At 36.3% G+C, this 23081-nt stretch overlaps 1 protein-coding gene across 1 annotated transcript in view; it reads right to left on the reverse strand.

Moving 5' to 3' along the window:
- Positions 1–1834: 1834 nt before the first annotated feature.
- The window catches only part of POLQ (DNA polymerase theta), a 123587-nt gene continuing 102340 nt past the window's right edge, over positions 1835–23081 (reverse strand). The window contains exons 26-30 of the mRNA XM_043594280.1: positions 22035–22146; positions 15668–15792; positions 6431–6584; positions 3561–3676; positions 1835–2841 (exon numbers count right to left, since the gene is read on the reverse strand). Of these exons, the coding sequence (XP_043450215.1) occupies positions 2728–2841; positions 3561–3676; positions 6431–6584; positions 15668–15792; positions 22035–22146 (621 nt within the window). The 3' untranslated portion in view covers positions 1835–2727. The remainder of the gene's footprint in view (positions 2842–3560; positions 3677–6430; positions 6585–15667; positions 15793–22034; positions 22147–23081) is intronic.

Here is a 23081-nt window from a genome sequence, read left to right on the forward strand (position 1 = left end):
GGGGCTCAAACTCACCAACCACGAGATCATGACCTTAGCCGAAGTTGGACACCCAACCGACTGAGCCACCCAGGCACCCCGGATGTTAACTTATTTTGATAATCAGTTCACAATATATGTCACTATACTGTACACCTTAATCTTATACAATGCTCTGTCAATTATATCTCAATAAAACTGAAAAACAAACACAGATTATTATCTTACACTTTTGCAAGTCAGAACTCCGATATGGTCTTATTGGGTTAAAATCAGGGAATTGGTAGGGCTATATCCCTTCTGGTGGTTGTAGAGGAGAATCCATTTCTATTCCATTGCCTCTTCCGGCTTCTAGAGACTGCCTGCATTCCTTGGCTCACGGACCCTTCCTCCATCCTTAAAGTCAGCAGTGCAACGTTTTCAAATCTCAGTCTAACTCTGTTTCCATCTTCACAATCCTCCTCTTTGACCATCTGTCTTCCTCCTATAAGGAGCCTGTGTTTATACTGGAACCACCCAGATAATCTTCCCATTTCAAGATCTCTAACTTAATCACATCAGCAATGTCCCTTTTAACATGTAATATAACATGTTCATAGGTTTGAGGGGTTAGGATGGGGATGGGGGGTGCATTCTGCTTACCACAGTGCTCATCTGTTGTTTACATAATGATTTGTGGACTGAAAAGTGACGTTTGAACTTTATGCAATTACTCAGTTATAATACCATGGTAACTAAAATTTGAGTTGTGTTATTAGGGGCACTAGTGTTACTTAAGTAAACTATGGTAAGTGGAATTTGTGCATAATTGAGTCATGCAAAGCAAGAACTGTTTGTTTTAAGTCCAGCTGATAAAAGGAAGAGAAAATGCATGTGACTACACATACAGACCAAATGCTGCAGAAAATCAGGTGGAGATGACCTATATACCCGCACTCATATTTAGAGAATACTCACAAGTAAACAGAATGAGCCTTCTCTTGTGCCACATCTCAAGGTCATCTGAACAATGACAGCACTACCACTTTTCTCTCTGAGAAAGATGGTGGAAGTGAATACAGAAAAAACTCAAGAATAATGCTATAACTTCCCTCTTATCTGTGCCATCTCCTGCCCATTCCTTCTCATCCCCCAAAAGGCATATCTGAGTATTTTGTGTAATAGTATATCACACTTTGTTTATTTATTTATTTATTTTTCTAATTTTTTTTTTCAACGTTTATTTATTTTTGGGACAGAGAGAGACAGAGCATGAACAGGGGAGGGGCAGAGAGAGAGGGAGACACAGAATCGGAAACAGGCTCCAGGCTCTGAGCCATCAGCCCAGAGCCCGATGCGGGGCTCGAACTCCCGGACCGCGAGATCGTGACCTGGCTGAAGTCGGACGCTTAACCGACTGCGCCACCCAGGCGCCCCTACACTTTGTTTATAAAGCAACTGTCTTTTAAAAAATTCTAGTTAATAAATATAAAAGAGCTCTTCTGATAACTGATTAAGAATAAAAGAAACATTTCCTATGTGCACAGATGTTGTTGAACAAACTCAACAATGCAAATCCTAGAATAAATACTAGGAACACAGGTTTCAGATACTCTTAGATGAAACACAATTTTAAAAACTGAGAGGCACCTGGGTTGCTCAGCTGGTTAAGCATCCGACTTTGGCTCAGGTCCTGATCTCATAATTCGTGAGTTCAAGCCCTGAGTCGAGCTCTGTGCTGACACTCAGAGCCTGGAGCCTGCTTCAGATTCTGTGTTTCCCTCTCTCTCTGTCCCTCCCCCTGCTTGCCCTCTGTCTTTCAAAAATACATAAACATTAAAAAATTTTTTTTGAATTAAAAATAAAACTACCGATATAAAGTTTCTTATAAATTCATTTTATTTCAACAGCAAAAAAGTCAGTTATACACCTCTGACTGATTATAAAAGATAATGTCTTCAGCATGGGTATTCTCACCATGCCACAAACACAGAAAGAGGCAGTAAGAGATGGATACAGGGGTGTCTTCTTTCTCTGGAAGTATTATATTAAACTGTAGTACAAACATCTGATTTTACAGAACAGGATGCCTCTTGAAGAGGTGTAGCTTATTTTATAATACCTAAGTATTGCAAACACATTCATTGAATGAACTGAGGAAGGAAAAGGAAGAAGAAACACCATTTCATGAAAATCCATTCCTAGACTGCACCCATATCGAGTCTACCTCTTTATAGAGTTCAGAATTTATTAGCCAATGTTGCGTAGAAATACAGCTCCACTAGTCTTAAGTTGATATTGGAGAAAAATCACCAGAATGCCTAAGCATGGGGGTATATAAGAAACCAAATCCCTATCTGCCAATGGTTCCTGCTGCTGTCTATATCACAAGTGTCTGCATCCTAGACAGAGCTGAAAATGCCCCAGAGACAGCGGTCATTGAGCCATCAAGCTCAACCAGACAGATGAGGACCCAAAGTGCTAAGTGCATGTTTCAGTCATGTGTTCTGAACCTGATTAGAGCCACACAGAACTATAAAAGGCAACTTCATACATTCTCTTTGAGAATAAATATAATTGTTAAACTTGGTATTTTGCCTCAAAAAAGTTTTTTTTATGCTATAGAGAATAAACTCTGATATACATTTTGAAACTCTCACTAAAATTACTATCCCAAGTCCATCAAGATTTGAGAGTTGGTTTTCCTGAAATAGGTGAAAGGGTAAGTTGTACCTACACCAGGCTTCCCCAGAGGACTTAGCCATACAATTACACATCAAAGTCCTTCAGCTCTCCCCAGCTCGCACCTATTTTCACTTTCACTTTCAGTTTCACAGAAAGTTTTATGGCATTTTCCATTTCATTCTTGACAATCTGAGCTACCTACAAAGAAAAAAAAAAAACAACAACCAAAAAGAGGTTAACAAACTCTTCTCCCAATCAAAGAATGTTTCCCAACCCACCCACTGAGGCGATAAGCCAGACTAGAGCTCTTTACCTCATGGTGCTTAAAACTCAAAATCCAAAAAGAGCCAGCCATCCCAAACTGGTCTGCATTGAAGAGCAGGGCTCTACCAGTTTCTTTGGGAATGCTAAGTTTTTAAACCCTCATGGCAGAGCTCCAAACTCTCATCTAACTTCTCCCAAAGAAAAACAGCCCTGCATCAAAAGTTTCTTTTAAAAGGAGTATGAAGGGCACCTGGTGGCTCAGTCAGTTGAGCATCTGACTCTTGATTTCAGCTCAGGTCATGGTTCCAGGGTCGTGGGATGGATCCCTGAGTCGAGCTCGGCGTTAAGCATGGAGCTTGCTTAAGATTCATTCTCTCTCTCCCTCCCTCTCTCTCTCCCTCTTCACCCCTGCTCCTCTCCCCCTCTCACACACATACTCTCTCTCAAATTAAATAAATAAAAATAAAAATAAATAGGAGTATGAAACCGAGCACTCTTAGCTCTTTCTCAGCCCTTTAGGACTCAACATTTATATAGCTATATATATAGTCCCATCCTGGGACTAAGGAAGGATTCCAGAAATTTCATGCATCTTAACCTGATCTACAGCGTCTTAGCATTCTATGAAATGGACACAAACAGTGCAAAAATACCTGAACAACATCCTCTTCTGCCACTTCATATAAGAGCTCATCATGGAGTTGAAGGATGAAGAAGCCTCCTCTGATCGGACAGAACATCCCTTGCAGTTTTCTTTTTGGTAACAATCCTGTGCCACGAAGAAAGGGATAAAACTGATCAGCGTGTCACTGTACCATAAAAGAATCGTTTTTTAGGGATTTTGAGAAACTCTGGGAATTTTTAATCAAGAGATTAAAACACATGAGATTTAGAACTACTAGGAAAATATCTACTTGCTGACTGCTGACCTATCAGGTAAACTCAAATCTCCATCAACTTCCTCCCATAAAGGAGGAATCTAACAGTCAGTAAATGGAGTTTGAAGAACTCTGCTCCAAATGCCATCTAATTTATTTCTTATAAAACAACCTACATCTTCACTTTCCATGGCACCCTCACTACCAACTCTGGTAATAGCACCAGAGTAGTATGGGCCCTGATCCATGCTCCAGGAAAGTGAACTGGTATTGTCATTAGGCAGTGTATTATAAGAAGAACATTTGCTGCCACATTTTTACGGCCAGAAGTGTCACTGTGGTAGAACTGGTGCTTTCCCAACTGGACCAAACACTGTAGACAAGTAATTCTAAACCTAGGGTTCAGATGAGGACTTCAGAGACTGTATGAATCCCTTGAAGTTATATGTAAGAGTCTATACCTGTACATTTTTCTGTGGAGATGATCTTTCAGTAGACTCTCAAAAGAACCTGTAACTCCACTATATCAGACTCAGTTACTATTTCCTAACAAGCTGAGCCTGGTGGTACAAATAATGTCCCAGTGATCACTAAGATAAGGTCCCACAATAATACCTTTAGAGTAACTGCCTTTAATCATTTGCCCATAGCTCACAGCAGTCCTTCCTTTCTGCCACCCCAATTTCCTACTGATCCTTCTAGGCAGCACAAACACTGTCTTCCTCATATCTCGTGCTTCTCTCAGAGAGGATTCTTTAGCTGTCACTGTCTGCAGCCCAAGTTTTCTCACAGGTGGCTCTTAGAGGGTAAGAGAACAAAGGTAGATGAGGCTGTGGCAAGATGCTTCCATATCAGGGCTGCAAGGCTGTGCATCTAACTGAAATCTGCTCTGTCCCACTGGGCCCACTTATCTCACATCACTGGTTGTCAGGATGCTTTTCTGCTTTCCTTCTCTTGATTTCTCCTAGTTATTTGGCTTCTGACTCTGAATGCTACGATCTCCCTGTTCCTGGTGTGGTCTGCTTCCTCAGGTTCAGCTCCCTTTGATCCCACTAACCTACCACTACTTTTAACCCAGCATGGCATCAGGATGTATCCTCAGGGACATACCCACATTGCTTTCCACCCACTCTAAAGGCTGTTGTTCTTGTCTATATCCTCATTCAGATACTGCATCACTCTGCTGTGAAGAGTTACAGAAATATTTCAGTCAGGAATCATATCTTCCCTTCTTTTCTTTAGATTTTAAATGTAAAGAGGTTGATAACTTTTACTCCCAAATCCTCTAAAGCACATAGTACAGTGTTATTCCCTAAGTAAGTTTGATCATATATTCTCTCTATAAAGACAGAGAGAATGTGTGTGTGGTGTGTGTGTGCAGTATGTGTGCACATTGACTCCCACACACAAAATGTTGAACGAGTAGCCTTAGATATATGGGGGAGAGAGAAGACAATAAAATTAACAATCCGCATTTGGTGGGCAAGTCTTTATGTATTTTTTGTATGTAGAAATGAACATCTTTATTATCTGTGTAACTGACTATATTATTCTCTATAACATATTTATATGTCTCTCCTAGAAACAGCAAATTCCATCCTCAACAGCTGATCTCACATTTTCTGCCCCATCTCCAATAGAACTGATTCTTCTCCTTTATGCCCAAAACTTTAACTTCTTCCCAGGAAAATTTAAAACTTGGCTGCAGTCATGGTTTGGTAATCTCAATCACACTGAAATGGTATTTAAAGCAAAAGTATGGACATGGGACAAACAGAGAAAGGAATCTACTTGTTAGAACAAGAAATAATCTATCCAAGCAACAAGGAGAGAACTTAGTAAAATAAGAACAAGAAGAGACAACAATACTGGCAAAGAAATGTTGTGATAAGGAAGTCAGCTCAGAATATATTCCCAGACTTGAGAGAGAACATGGAAGGTGATGAATTGGAAAATCAACACATTCTTAAGGTGTTATCTAAGGACAAGAGGATCCCTAAGACACCTTCAAAGTATCTGTAAAGCCAAAATTATTTTCATAATAACACTCAGGTTATTTTCCTTTTCCAGCCTCCTTCTCTCATAAGTACAACAAAAGGACCAGTTATCCTGGATTTACCACTAAAAGTCCCATATCCTAGGAAACCCATTGGTCTCCCACAAACTGGGACATTATCACCCAAGACTATAGAGGGTTTTCCAGAGGTTACAGGGCAGGTGAGATTGCAACAAATCCAAATGTCTGAATCCAATGCAGAAATCCAAATGTCTTCTCTTAAGCCAGACATCAAAGAGACTTGCAGAAACGTAAATATCACCAATTTTCTTTTGTTCTAAAACATGTAGTTGTTTCTATGAAAATATATTACTTATGCTAACATGTAGTGAGTTTATTATTTGTTATTATTTTTAAACATTAATATATGTTTTTGAATTCCCTGTTTATATTTCTAATATGGTAAATATTACTATATATAACCTACATAAAGTTCTTTGGGACCCTTAGTAATTCTAAGAGTGTAAAAACATCATGAGATCAAAATATATGAAAAATGCTGAGAATTAATATATAAAAATACTTCCCTTTGTCTTTTCTGATACCGTTAATCTTAATATTACAGCAGGGTCCTCGTTTGTGAACAAACCTGTTCTGTCGCTTTGGAGCATACCCTCCCGATGACCATGGGATTTGAAGGTTGAGTGCAAGGTCTCTAATTGCTTCTGAATGTTAACTGTGGCTATTTTGACGATATCAGCTGCTGAACCTTGGACTGTTGTGTTGATGGCCTGACGCTCAGCCTATGAAAAACAGTAACAATAACAGGTGCTCCATTAGATATACCAACATTGTTTCATACCTGCTTTTAGTGTCCACAGATCAGTGCTCACATCTGTAACCAGACTGGAAATCTAGACCAAGATGTGACCCAAGACATCAACTATTAAACTGCATCTTAAGAATAGCAACTAGAATGATCCAGGGCTCTAGATTCTGGGCTATCGTCCCCATGAGAACAGACTAAACAGAAGAAGGTCAGATGGCTTCAGTTTAGAAATCTTCAACACTCAGAATCAAAAACTGCATTACACTTAAAATGTATTTAGCAACTCAAAATTATTTTATAAACATATATCATCAATGTTCTAGCTGTTCATTCTAAAAGACCTATTCCTTGAAAAGTAACTCCTCTTAATCTTAAACAGATATAAGTAGAATACATTCTTTGTGATGTGAGTTAGAATGTTCCAAGCACATTCCCCATATCAGTGGTTTGTTGGTCCTATGTAGGGTTTGGCCCCAGCAGGTCAGGAGCCCTCTGGTATGAATCAGAGCTTTTTAATGAGCTGCTGGAGCTAATCATTAGCTGCTAGTAAAAATGCAGACCCTAGATTCCTAGATATGAAGTTAGAACTTACCCAAAACTCTTGCTACCACAGCTGCTAAAACTGATGATCCTAAGGCAGCAGGGATGGACATCTGGTTTAATATCCAAAGTAGAACCTATCCATGAATACCATGCCTACTGTCCCAAAAGGTCTCAGAAAGTGGGAAGGGTCTACACACTGGATGGATCTATGTAACTTGAGATGTATTCTCTAGTTCCCTGTTACCTGGACTACAACCAACTCCTAGTATAGTAAATACCTATTAAAGAGATAGACTTTTTTTTTTTAATGTTTATTCATTTTTGAGAGAGAGCATGAGTAGGGGAGGGCCAGACAGAGGGGGCAACAGAGGATCTGAAGCAGGTTCTGAGCTGACAGCAGCAAGACCAATTCAGGGCTTGACCTCATGAGCCACGAGATCATGACCTGAGCCGAAATCAGATGCTCAACCAATTGAGCCACCCAGGTGTCCCTAAACATTTTTTAAAATTATTTTTCATCAGATGCTGACAAATCCACTCTAAACCCATTCAGTTGTCATTGCTTTAAGAATGATTAAATTTCAGAGTTCTACTGACTCCTCTCCTCTGTGTAGTGGACTGTGTTATTGTTGCTATTACTTGCTGCCCCACCCAATGCCATATAATTTCAAGTGTTGTTCACTCTCAACTGTTGACCTTGATTTATTTTGCTGAATGAAATGTGACTAAAATTGACATAAGCCCCATCTAAGGAGTTTTAAGAGCTACCCAACATTGTCACACACACAAAAAAAGGCTTATCCCAGAGACTTTTCCTTCATTCTGAATTCCAGAATGAAGAAAATATGGAGTAAAGCCACAGTCAACCAAGAGCTTAAGTCTAGCGTGAATTAAAAATAAAGCTTCTTATTATAAGACATTGAAATTTTTGGGTGGTTTTTACTGTGACATAAGCAAGCATAAAAATAAAACTAAGATATATAATTCACTCCCATGATATTATACTTCCCTGACTCTCTTCTAAAATAAAAAAAAAAACTTGGCAGTCTTCGGCTTTGTGTCTTAACAATCTCAGTCCCCTCATGACCAAGGTTTTCTCATGTACATAAAAAATATAGGTTTCTGGTAATAGGAGATTAGTCCATTAGGACAAACCCTCCCACTGATAACAACCAGAAAATCTGTATGGAGAACACCTCTTTGAATCAGATGATCAAAAAGGAAATGAAAAATTATAGAACCTAGAGAGCTAAGAGAGAAAGAAAACCATGGCGTTGGAGGCCACCATTTCTCTCAGGGACATCAACAGTTTCCAGAAGTGGCAGTTGAAAGAATCTTTGAGCAGAGCTTAATGGTTTTGAGGGGTCTGGGTAACAAACAAGGGTCATGAAGTAGGAGGGTTAGTAAACCATCAACTTGCCACTTCAAAACTAACACCCTAAGAAAAAGATAAATTAGAAATAGTCTGGTCTTAACATCCTTGCTTCAAATCATTTCTATTCCTGAAATTAGATCAAAGTAACCCTATATTGTTGGTCATTCTAATCTCCTGCCAAAAGCAAATATAAATCTTCTGAATAAAGGTAACATTATCATACAAGCTTCAAATTATACCCACAGTCATTCATAAACAACATTTGACACTCAATAAAAAGTCACCAGGACAAAAAGGAGTTGAGGCAATATAACTATTTTTGTAGAAAACTAAGAAAAACAAAGGGCAATAGGAACAGACTACAGGGATACAAGTTCAAGACTTTAATTATACTATAAACTATTATCAAATTTATTAGACTATAAAGCAAAGTAAAATATATTCAAGAAAATAAAAGATGAAATTGAATATTTCAGCAAAAAGTCAAATACCATAAAATAAGAGCAGAATGGAAACTCTATAACTGAAAAATAAAAATAACAGAACTTACTACAGCTTTGAAGTATTATCTTGAAATCTGGGATTGTGATACTTCCAGCTTGGTTCTTCTTTTGCAAGATTGCTTTAGCTATGTGGGGTCTTTTGTGGTTCCACACAAATTTTAGGATTATTTAGATCTGTGAAAAATGCTGTTAATATTTTGACAGGGATTGCATTGATCTGTAGATTGCTTTGAGTCGTATGGACATTTTAACAATATCTGTTCTTACAATCCATGAGCATGAAATATCTTTCCATTTGTTTGTGTCATCTTCAATTTCTTTCATCAACATTTTATAATTTTCAGAGTAAAGGTCTTTCATCTCCTTGGTTTAGTTTATTTTTAGGTATTTTATTATTTTTAGTGTAGTTGTAAATGGGATTATTTCCTTAATTTCTCTTTGTGTTACTTCATTGTTAGTGTATTGAAATGCAACAGATTGCTGTAAATTAGTTTTGTATCTTGTGACTTCACTGAATTCATTTAACAGTTCCAGTACTTTTTTGGTAGAGTCTTTATAGTTTTCTATATACAGTATCATGTGATCTGCAAATAAGTTTTACTTCTTCCTTACCAATTTGGATGACTTTTATTTCTTTTTCTTGTCTGATTGCTGTGGCTAAGACTTCTAGTACTATGTTGAATAAAAGCGGTGAGAGTGGGCATCCTTGTTTTGTTCCTAATCTTAGAGGAAAAGTTCTCAGTTTTTCACCATTGAGTATGATGCTAGCTGTGGGTTTTTTCCACATATGGCTTTTATTATGCTGAGGTAAGTTCCCTCTAAATCCACTTTGTTGACAGTTTTTATTATGAATTGATGTTGCATTTTGTCAAAAAGACAAGAACAAGCATTGCTGAGAATGTGGAGAAAAAGGAATCCTCATGCACTGTTGGTGGGAATGAAAAATAGTGCAGCCACTGTGGAAAAGAGTATGGAGATGCCTCAAAACAACTAAAAGTTGAACTACCATATAATCCAGTAATTCCACTACTGCGTATTTACCAAATGAAAACAAAAACACTAATTCAAAAAGATGTATGGACCCTTATGTTTATTGCAGGATTATTTACAATAGCCGACATATGGAAGCAATCCAAGTGTCCATCCATAGTTGAATGGATAAAGAAGATGTGGTAATGTATACAATAGAATATCACTTAGCCATAAAAAAGAAGAATGAAATCTTGCCATTTGCAACAACATAGATGGACCTAGAGGGTATAATACAACGTGAAATAAGTGAATCAGAGAAAGACAAATACTGTATGATTTTACCCATATGTGGAATTTAAGAAACAAAACAAAGAAAAATCAGAACAAACTGGTGGTTGCTGGGGGCGGAGGGGAGGGTGTGAGGATGAAATACATAAAGGGGATTAAGAGTACACTTAGGTTGATGAGCACTGAGAAATGCATAGAATTGTTGAATCATTATATCATACACCTGAGACTAATATAATACTATGTATTAATTATACTCCAATTAAAAAAAAAAATCAATCTGAGCCAGGAAAAAAAAAAAAAACAGAACTTAAAGCACTTAAATAGTACCTTCCCTGTAGTTGGGTGTGTGTGTATGGAAGGGTGGGGGGAGGGGGATGGTATTGATGTGGAGGGAGGATAAAGAAGCCTTATGGAGTTGTGGAAAAGTTCTATATCACTTTGAATAGAAAAGCTTAATAGTTGGGTTCAATAGCAAATTGAAAATCAGTAAATTGAAAGATAAGTTTGAAGAAAAATCCAGAATTTAGCATGATGAAATATAAACATGGAAAGAGCCAAACAGAGGAGATGAAACATGAGGAATTTTTTAAAAAGGTTTAAAATTTTTATAATAGGAGTCCCAGAAAGAGAGGAGAGAATGTAATGAAGCAATAATTAAAGAAGAAATGACTAAAAATCTTCTAAAATCAACAAAAGATATCAAGCCACAGATTGAAAAAGTCCTAACACTCTTAATGGATCGATCAAACACACATATCCACAGAGAAACACGTAAATTAAAAACACACACGCAATTTAGGTTTATCACAGAAAATCTACTGTAAACCAGACAGAAAGAAAAATATTGTACGGAAATCAACCTAGAGAAGAAAGGCATATTACATCAAAGACAGACCAAGGCTGAGCAAATTACAGCCTGCAGGCCAAATGTGGCCTAGCTTCTATTTCTGTAAATAAAGTTTTATTGGAATACAACCACACAGTCACCCATTTATGTATTGTCTATGACTGTATTTGCACTACAAGAGCAGAAGTGAGCAGGTATGACAGAACCTCTATGCCCTGCACGCAAATATATAAGGGAGCTTACTTTATCTGACAAAGGCACTAATAAACCTAAAGGAAAGTTCTACATAGCAGTGAATGTTTAAAATTCCCCTCTGAGATCAGAAAAGAGGTAAAGATGCTCACTATCACTACTTGTATTCAACACTGTCCTGGCTTATAAGTCAAACAAAAGTAATAAAAGGAACAAAGTTTAGAAAAGTAGTTATAAAAACTACTTTGCAGATAATAATTGGGAAGATAGAGTTTCTAAAAGTATCTACAGATAAATTATTAGAATTAGTAATTACAATATTTGCAAGGCTTCTAGATAAAAGAACAACAATAAAAACAACTATTTCTATGTACCAGCAACAAAGGCTTAGAAAATGTAAAAAAGGAAGGAAAAGAGCAAAAATAGATACAACTTGCAACAGCATCAAAAAGTTTCAAATACCTAGATAAATCTAATTCCCCAAAATTATACATTGAGAGAATTTAAAAACTACAGACCTAAATAAATGGACAGATATATCATGTTCATGGGCTGGAAAACTGAAGTGTATAAATATATCCATCAATCTCATCTTGATCTATGAACTCGAGGCAATCTCAAAAAAATGCCAACAGGATTTTGTGTTTATATAGAAATTTACAAGCTGCTTGTGCAAGTTATATGGAAATGCAGAGAACCAAGAAAAGGCAAAGCTGCATCATTAAGATGGTGTGGCACTGTCCAAAGGATGAACAAATACAACAGACAAAAATAATGTGTCCAAAACCAGACACATCCATATATAGAAATTTCATTTGTGGCAAAGGTGGCACTGAAGAACAGTAGGGGGAAAGCTCCGTTTTTCCAATAAATAGTTAGGGACAACTGTATATCCTTGAGGTGAGGGGAGATGGAAGACCTTGACCCTCAGTCTCTCATAATACATCAAAACCAATTTCTGGTTGATTGTAGATATAAATGTATATGGCAAACCAAAAATTCCTAGCAAAAATTATCCTGACTTTTGGGTAGTGAAAGCTTTCTTAAACAGATCAAGGAAAGCACTATAATAATATAAAAGACTGATAAGTCCATGTAACCAAAGGGCTCATATGTGGAATATATAAAGGACTCTCATAAATCAGTTAAAAGAGAGACAACTCAAAACAAATAAACAAACAAAGACAAAAGATTTAAACAGACCCTCCACAAAAGAAGACATCCAAATAGCCATAAACAAAAAAGGAGCTAAACATCATTAGTCATCAGAAAAAGGCAAATTGAAAGCACAATGAGGTACCATTACACAGTTACCAGAAGAGCTAAAAGTAAAAAGACCAATGATATCAACCAAGGCAAGAATGTAGATAAACAGAGCTGGTGGCAACGTTAATGGGGATAACTGCTCTGTAAAACTGTTAGGCAGTATATACTAAAGTATAAATGTGTTTAATCTATGACTCACCAGTTCCACTCTAAAAGTAATGAAATTAGGTACATATGTTCACCAAAAGACATATGTGAGAATGTTCATAGCAGCTTTATTAATGATAGGCAAAACCTGGAAAGAGTCCAAATGTCTGCCAATGGAGAAATGAAATGTTAGAATGGATAAACTGTTGGTATGTTTCTACTATATCAGCTAAATAAAGACATCAACTATAGCTGCACATGAAACTCATGAATCTCACAGACCTATATTTGAATGAAAAAAGTCAGATCCAAGAGTACATATGGTACAATTGCATTTAAATAAAAATCAAGTTCATACAAATCTAACCTGTAGTTTTATGTGTGTGCTGGGGTGGGAGGTGGACAGTACTGATTTGGAGGGAATAAAGAAGACTTCTAGGGTGTTGGAAAAGTTCCATATCATGACAGGACGGTGGTTATATGGGTATAAACATGTAAAACTTTACATGTTAAGATTTGTACCCTTTACTACACATGTTATTTCTCAATTAAAATTTAAAGGCTAATCCAAATTATTACCCTCTCCTCATCTAAAGTTACTAGTAAGAATGAAAAGGCAAGATACAGTGTAGAAGAGACTATTTTCCCAAAATGTAATCAATATGTCTTTCCTACATATAAGAAAAAGACAGACAACTCAACAACAACAACAAAAAAAAAATGAAAAAGAAGACTTGAAAAACCACTTTTCCAAGAAAGAATTAAGTAATGGCTAATAAATATTTGTTAAGTTACTTACCTCATTAGTATTCAAGGAAATGCAAAGTAAAACTACAAGATACTACCTTAAACACAACAGAATAGCTAAAATTATATCACCTTAATAGCAAATGTTGGCAAGAACACAGAGCAGTGAGAACTTGCACACACTTCTGAAAGGAGGACAGATTGCTGCAACCACCATCAAAACCAATTTGGCTTTATCTACTAAAGTTGAAGATAAGCAGCAATTCTAAGACTAGTTCTTTACCAAACATAAATGGAAAAATATGTGCACCAAGAACCTTGGACAAGAATTTTCAAATCAGCAATATCCATAATAACTCCAAACTGGAAACCTAAATTCCCATCAATGGAAAAATGGATAAACTGTGGTATAATCATAAAGATACTATCATAAAGTAAAACAGCTACCTTTATGTAAGACGACATGAATGACTCGCCTATGCAGTTTTCAGTGAAAGAAGCTATAGGCAGAAGAATACATACATATGATGCACATAGAGGTCAAAAATATATAAAACTATAGGGCTAGATTATGATAGTGATTATTTCTGGGAGGCAGTGGGTAGTGAGTAGGAGTCATCAAGGGACCTTCTAAGGTGCTGACAATATTCTATTTCACTTGAGTGGTAGTTACACAGGTGTAGTTCTGTGATAATTTACTAAAATTTACATTTGTTTCCTGCACTTTCTCTATGTATATTTTTCAATACAATAAAATTTTCAACAAAAAGTGAAGCCAAACCAAAGCAAACCAAAAATTAAATCTGGTTATATCTATTCGTAATTCTGAGCGTTGGAATTTTCTTTTTTCTCAGCAACAACATAATGAATCAGAACTTTAACTCCTAAGGATTTGGCATGTAAAGTCTTACCCTCACATCTTTAGGTACAAAAATATTAGTTTTCAAAAACTTGTATGGTTGATTTACATCAATAAATCTATCCGCCATTTTTAATCATGTAAATCCCAAGAAATATAACTCCTGTTAGATCAAGTCTAAAATTTTCAGCCTGCTATTAAAGCCTTCTACTAGCTGGCTCCCTCTGACCAGTAGAAAATTATCTACTCCTAAGGGACAACTCATTTAGAGAGATGGTAAAAGCCTGATAAATATTTGATATCTGGGTATATGGTAGGCTACAGAGTGAAGAAGTAACAAAAAGCCATCTATTCTTCCACGGTCCTTAAGAACATTAGTGCTCTGAAGGTTTCTAGCTCCAGACAGAAGTCTAGCACTGTGGGGGGGGTGGGTATTTTCATTACATACAATGTATAGTGGGCACTGACATGCAGAAGTATTGGAGAAGATAAAATATAACCAGTTGAAATAGGAAGATGTGGACTATAATAGAAATTTAAATGTTCAGATGCATAGAATACTTCTGTGGGTCCCAAAGATTTCAGAGACTTTAAATCATAATTTTAGTAAATACCATCAATAAATATTTTAAATGGTGTTAAAAATAGTTTTCAATATTTTGAATATCCTAATAACTTTGGGTGAGCCAGTGTTATTAAAATAAATAAACAAGGGGAGCCTGGGTGGCTCAATCGGTTAAGTGTCTAACTTAATTTCTGCTCAGGGCATGATGGGGCTTCCCGCTAGGCATGGAACCTGCTTAAGATTCAATCTCTCCCTCTCCCTCTGCCTCTTCACTGCATGTGTACATGTGTGCTACCACTCTCTCTCTCTCTCTCAAAAAAATAAAAAAATAAACAAATAGAATGAGCCAAAAATGAATGAACCACAATTTAATGATGGGCTAATCTGAAAAAATCGGAAACTTTGTGTGATATGACAAATTGGTATACAATATCTGAAACAAAGAACAATTAGCAAATGTAAGAATTACATTTATAATTTATTATCAAAACTAAAAAATAACTGGCTTACTGAAACAGAACGTCTTTAAAGTATTTGAAGTCTTATTAAGTGAACTCATATTTACATTGGTCTGTAAGGACTACATTCAGCAAATACTGGCATGTGCCATTATTTCAAAGTCCTTAGTGAAACAGAAGATCCAATTAATAGGCTACTCATTCCTAAAAGGAAATAGCAGTGTTTAGTCTTGGTTGAAAAGTATATGTCATTAAAATATTAAGTTAAAAATCCAGAGAAATCTCAACATACGTGAGCTTTATGATAAGGGTTGTTGTCGTTGATTCCTGGTAAATATCTACGTCTTCCCAAAATGGTCTGAACAAATCCATCTCTTTTACAATTCTTCACTGTCTCTCTCATGAAATGATTAATCCCTACAAAGAAGATACAAAAATAATTATAACCAAAGTCCATTCTTAATCTCATTCACTAGCTTCAATATAATGAAATATACCAAAACCCCACCATGATTCTTAACACTATATCACATCATCAAATCTTTGCATATAAACTTTCATTCACTTTTTGTAGACTCAGAAAGTTAGCAACAAAATGACTTTAGAACTCACATAATCAAGAAACCCAAAGCAGGAGGCATCACAATCCCAGATTTCAAGCTATACTACAAAGCTGTAATCATCAAGACAATATGGTACTGGAACAAGAACAGACACTCAGATCAATGGAACAGAATAGAGAACCCAGCAATGGACTCACAAACGTATGGCCAACTAATCTTTGACAAAGCAGGAAAGAATATCCAATGGAATAAAGACAGTCTCTTCAGCAAGTGGTGCTGGGAAAACTGGACAGCGACATGCAGAATGATCCTGGACCACTTTCTTAAACCAGACAAAAAAATAAACTCAAAATGGATGTAAGACCTAAATGTAAAACAGGAAGCCATCAAAATCCTCAAGGAGAAATCAGGCAAAAACCTCTTTGATCTTGGCCACAGCAACTTCTTACTCAACATGTCTCCAGAGGCAAGGGAAACAAAAGCAAAAATGAACTACTGGGACTCCATCAAAATAAAAAGCTTCTGCACAGAGAAGGAAACAATCAGCAAAACTAAAACACAACCAACAGAATTGGAGAAGATATTTGCAAATGACATATCAGATAAAGGGTTAGTATCCAAAATCTACAAAGAACTTATCAAACTCAACACCCAAAAAACAAATAATCCAGTGAAGAAATGGGCAAAAGACATGAATAGACACTTCTCCAAAGAAGACATCCAGATGGCCAATTGACACATGAAAAAATGCTCAATATCACTCATCATCAGGGAAATACAAATCAAAACCACAATGAGATACCACCTCACACATCTCAGAATGGCTAACATTAACAACTCAGGCAACAACAGGTGTTGGCGAGGATGCGGAGAAAGAGGATCTCTTTTGCACTGCTGATGGGAATGCAAGCTGGTGCAGCCACTCTGGAAAACAGTATGGAGGTTTCCTCAAAAAACTAAAAATAGAACTACCTTACAACCAAGCAATTGCACTACTAGGCATTTATCCAAGGGATACAGGTGTGCAGTTTTGCAGGGACACATGCACCCCCATGTTTATAGCAGTACTATCAATAATAGCCAAAGTATGGAAAGAGCCCAAATGTCCGTCGATGGATTAATGGATAAAGAAAATGTATTATATACAATGGAGTATTACTTGGCAATGAAAAAGAATGAAATCTTGCCATTTGCAACTATGTGGATGGAACTACAGGGTATTATGCTAAGTGAAATTAGTCAGAGAAAGACAAAAATCATATGACTTCACTCATATGAGGACTTTAAGAGACAAAACAGATGAACATAAGGGAAGGGAAACAAAAAAAAAAAACAGGGAGGGGGACAAAACAGAAGAGACTCTTAACTATGGAGAACAAACTGAGGGTTACTAGAGGAGTTGTGGGAGGGAGGGATGGGCTAAATGGTAAGGGGCACTAAGGAATCTACTCCTGAAATCATTGTTGCACTATATGCTAATTTGGATGTAAATTTTAAAAAAATAAAAAAATTAAATTAAAAAAAAAAAGAACTAACATAATCAGGGCACCTGGGTGGCTCAGTTGGTTAAGCATTTGACTCTTGATTTCAGCTCAGGTCATGAGCTCACCATTCGTGAATTTGAGCCCTACATTGGGCTCTGCGCTGACAGCACAAGCCTGCTTGGTATTCTCCCTCTCTCCCTCTCTCTTTGCCCTTCCCCCACGCTTGCTCACTGTCTCAAAATAAATAAACATTAAAAAAAAAAAAGAAATGACATAATCTAACTCTATCACCAACAAAAAATATGAAACCAAACTCCAGAACAGAGCAGGTACTAAAACCTAGGATCTTAAGACTATTCCATGCTACTTTTCATCAGCTTCTTCTGCTCTTTCTGGTTGTGTTAATCAATCCTCTTTTACTGTTTGGTCTTATCACTTCCAGGCTTAAAACATTCTAATAGCTCCTTGTTAGCATCTAAGCTACAATCAAAATAGGACCTAAATGAAATTAATACAAGAATAATAAAAACTTCATTAGGAATATATACGACTCACTTCTTACAATTAAAAAAAATATGTACGGTGTACTTTTCAAACACATTCATATTCCCTATACCAGGATTCATCCTCTGCTATATAGGCTCATTATTACATCTTACAGATCTCCAGATTGAATTTGTTGCTCCAGGTAGGCCAACTTTTCATTCATATTTCTGAACTAGAGAGGTCTTCTCTCCTCAACATCCTTTCTCCGTGCTATTTAAAACACAATCAGGTATACAGACTGTGCTGATATATCTTTATTCATACATGCAATCTCTGCTTTCTCACAGCTCTGCTTATCCTAAATAATTAACATTAATGTCTCCTAACTAAAACCCCTCATCTGAAGATTTCTGCTGTGTGGCTGGTACAAGAGAGACATTTGAGGGGACTGTGGGTGAAAGGAAGGGATAAAATCCTGCCAAGTGAAGCTGTTGGTGATATTCGACCACCAGCATAAGAATTTCAGAAAGCAGTAAGGCTCTCCCCTTTTCCTCTTTAAGAATTACTATGGTATTGTTGAGTGAAGAGCAAAAAAAAGGATAAGACTGAAGACACTGCACCTGTACAAATTCTCTTAACTGACTCCTGTCAGAGGCTCTCAAATATTCAGAGATGGAAAGAACTACTTTAAAAAAAACCAAACAAGCAAAGGGGAAAAAAAAGAGAGAGGCAAGTCAAGAAGCAGACACTTAGCTATAGAGAACAAACTGATGGTTACCAGAGGGTAGGTGAATGTAGGGATGGGTTAAATAGGTGATAGGGATTAAGGAGTGCACTTGCCATGATGAGCACAGGGTGATGTATGGAAGTGTTGAATCACTGTACTGTATACCTAAAATTAATCTAACACTATGTGTTAGCCAACTGAAATGTAAATAAAAATTTAAAAAAATCAGTTTTGAGGTATAGTTTATATACAGTAGAAGGAACCGACTTAATTTTTTAAATTTGTATATTAATTTTATTTCATTTTATTTTAATTTACATCCAAGTTAGTCAGCATATAGTGCAACAATGATTTCAGGAGTAGAATCCAGCGATTCATCACCTACATATAACACCCAGTGCTCATCCCAACAAGTGTCCTCCTTAATGCCCTTGTCCATTTAGCACACCCCCGCAACCCAAAACCCCTCCAACAACCCTCAGTTTGTTCTCTGTATTTAAGAGTCTCTTATGTTTTGTTCCTCTCCCTGTTTTTATATTATTTTTGCTTCTCTTCCAAATATGCTTCTCTTCCAGATATGTTCATCTGTTTTGTATCTTAAATTCCACATATGAGTGAAGTCATGATATTTGTCTTTCTTTGACTAATTTTACTTAGCATAATACACTCTAGTTCCATCCACATTGTTGCAAATTCTTTTTGATCACCGAGTAATATTCCAGTGTGTGTGTGTGTGTGTGTGTGTGTGTGTGTGTGTGTGTGTATACACACACTACATCTTCGTTATCCATTCATCAGTCAGTGGACAGTTGGGCTCTTTCCACACTGGCTATTGTCGCTAGCACTGCTATAAACATTGGAGTGCATGTGCCCAGAAGGAACGCACTTTAGGTGAACAGTTGGATGTATTTTAACAAATGAATGCACACTACAAGATATGAAACATTTATATCACCTTTATAGTTAGAGCCCCATTATCAGCCAAAAAACTCATTGATCTGCTTAATGATACCATATCTTGGTTTTTCATATTCTTAAAAATTCATAAAAATTGAATTGTACTGTATGTTCTCATTTGAATTTGCCTTCTTTTGCTAAATAGTATTCCATTGCAGAGATATACCAAAATTTGTTTATCCATGATCCTGTTCATAGACAATTTGGTTGTTAGGAATAAAACTGCTATAACATTCACATAGCAGTCTTTCTCTTGCTGTTTTCATTTTTCTTGGGCAAATACCCAATATTAGAATTGCCAGATCACATAATTATCTGTATGTTTAACTATGAAAGAGCCATACTGTTTTCCATAGTGGTTGTACCATTTGACAATCCTACCAGCAATGTAAAAGGGATACAGTGTTTTTAATTTTAGCCATTGTAGTGTTTTTGTAATGGTGTCTCTTTGTGGTTTTCATTTGCTTTTCCCTGATGACTAATAACAATAATATTTGATGTTGTCATTCATATATTTTCTTTTGTGAAAAGTCTTTTCAAATCTTTTGACCTTTATTTTATTGGATTGTTTGCTTTCTCACTATTGGTTGTAAGAATTTTTACATATTCTGGATGCAAGTTCTTTGTTGGATAATAGGAACTGCAAATATTTTCTCTTCTGTGGTTTGCCTTACATTTTCTTTTATTATTTAAAAAAATTTTTTTAATGTTTATTTATTTTTGAGAGAGAGAGACAGAGTGTGAGCTGGGGAGGGGCAGAGAGAGAGACAGAGAGAGAGACAGAATCTGAAGTAGCTCCAGGTTCTGAGCTGTCAGCACAGAGCCCAACATGGGGCTCGAACCCATGAACTACAAGATCATGACCTGAGCCAAAGTCGGACGCTTAACCAACTAAGCCCCCGAGGCACCATGCCTTAAATTTTCTTAATGGTATTATCTATCAATGTTTATCTTTTATGGTTAATTCAGTGTAATTATCACCTAAGAAATCTTTGCCTACCTCAATGTCACAAAGAATTTTCCCCGTTTTTTCCTTCTGAAGATTTGTAGTTTTAGATTTTACTTTTAAGTCTATGCTCCATATCAAGCTAATTTTTGAATAAAGTATGGGATGAAAGTTGAAGTTACTTTTTTTCCATACTAGTATTCAGTTGTTCTAGAACCAATTGTTGACAAGATCATCTTTCCTACATTGAATTACCATGGCAACCTAATTGAAAATCAAACCACCACAGATATATATAGGTCTATTTCTGAACACTTTATTGTGACCCATTGTTTGCCATGTCTACACTTATGCCTATATTGATTATTGTAGTTTTATAATAAATTTTGAACTCAGGGGGTGTTAGTATTCAACATTATACTTTTCCTCCCAAGATTTTTCTCATTATTCCAGGCCCTTTGAATTTCCAGATAAATTTAGAATAAGCTTGTCAAATTCTACACAAAAGTCTAATGAAATTTTGATTGGAACTAAATTGAATCCATAGAACAATTTATGGAGAACTGTCATCACAACAATATTGTACCTTCTAATAAATTAACATGGTAACCCTCACATTTATCTAAGTATTCTTAAATTCTCTCAGGATTGTTTCAGAGTTTTCAATAAAGTCTTGCACATACTGTTAGATTTATCCCAACTATTTCATGTATTTTGATGTGATTGAAATGGTTTTATTTTTACTTCATTCACTAATTATTGCTCATAAACAAAGATACAACTGAATTTTACAAATTGACCTTGTATGATGGGACCTTTCTAAATTTAGTTATTTGTTCCAGTAGTTGTTTTTGTAGAATTCATATGATTTTCTATGTACAAGATCATGTCATATGTGAATAAATTCTTTTTGGGGATTGAGGACAAGGTTGACTATAAAGGACTATGAAATAGCTTTCTGGGGTGAAAGGGTAATGGTTCCATATCTTGGTTGTGATGCAGATTATATAACTCTGTGCATTTGTCAGAATTCATACAAATACACATCTAAAAGGAACAAATTTTACTGTATGTAAATTGTACTTCAATAAATGCCAAAAGATAATTTAAAATGGTAATACTCAAACTGCTCTATAACAGCAATTGTTCTTTCATAGTGTCTGGTACATTTAATCAATGGTTTACTGTTTTGAATTAAAGCTATCTAAACCTACAGCACAGGACAATTCCAAGGCTTTATGAGATATTCACAATGACATAGTAGCATATACATCAACTGGATTTTGTTATTCCATTTCTGATCCTACTTTTATTAAAAAAAAAAAGCCCATCTTAGTAATGATAAGGTTAATGTTATTTAATTAACAATACCTAACAAAAACTTTTGAGTAATAGAAATGTTAACAGAAAATTTTCTAACACTAATTTTCAATTAATATGGCAAGATAGTTGAAGGATAGCATCTAGAAGATAATTGGCACTCCAGGTTTATCTACCTGTATATCTGGATTTGAATGAATCAATGTAGCAGGCAGCATCATTTTCTTTAATGCCCATCTGCTCTCCCAAAGATTTAGCTCCCATTCCATAAATGATTCCATAGCAAATCTGAAAAGAAGTCATTACACTGAGTGAGTAAATTAAAGGTGATCACTACATAACATGCAAATATAAAAGGTTCATGGGGCTTGAAATTTGGTCCACTTTTTATTTCATAGTGAGTCAAAAATGATTAGATCTGTTTTTGGTAGGTTAAATTCATAGAACCTGACATCCAGTGAACATCTTTTCTCTTTTCTGCCTTTTAGGAATACTTTCAGGTAGGGAGGAAGGGGGAAATATGAATAAATATGAATATGTGTGTGTTTTAAGAAAATAATACTAGTGATTTAAAAGGGAAGATTTGGGGCGCCTGGGTGGCGCAGTCGGTTAAGCATCCGACTTCGGCCAGGTCACGATCTCGCGGTCTGTGAGTTCGAGCCCCGCGTCAGGCTCTGGGCTGATGGCTCAGAGCCTGGAGCCTGTTTCTGATTATGTGTCTCCCCCTCTCTCTGCCCCTCCCCCGTTCATGCTCTGTCTCTCTCTGTCCCCCAAAAAATAAATGAACGTTGAAAAAAAAAATTAAAAAAAAAAAATAAAAGGGAAGATTTATTCCTGTTATTTAACCAGTAGTCTTCAGAGCGGCTTTCTGCTCCCATAATACCATATTAACTTCTGCTTAAAGAAGTGTCCAGGAGTCAAGAAAGAGAAGCATTACAAACATTCGTCTCCTGGCCCTTGCATAGGACTAATAGAGTAGGAAGTGGTGGCTTCATGGTTGGAAAATAGGAAAGACTTCACTGGAAATAAATATGCTTTCCGCTTCACCACCACCTGAAATCCCACAATTGCAGAATTCTTTTGGGTTAAATGAATTCCTGAGGAAATTTTGGGAGTAATGGAAGGAGATGGTCTAAATAGGCAGTAAGGACACTGTAATTTAATAATGAATATTGCCTGGGTTCAAATCCCAATTCCAGCATTTACACAAGCTACCTAAAGTC

Source organism: Prionailurus bengalensis, chromosome C2, assembly GCF_016509475.1.
Source record: "Prionailurus bengalensis isolate Pbe53 chromosome C2, Fcat_Pben_1.1_paternal_pri, whole genome shotgun sequence".
Taxonomy (NCBI): Eukaryota; Metazoa; Chordata; class Mammalia; order Carnivora; family Felidae; genus Prionailurus; species Prionailurus bengalensis.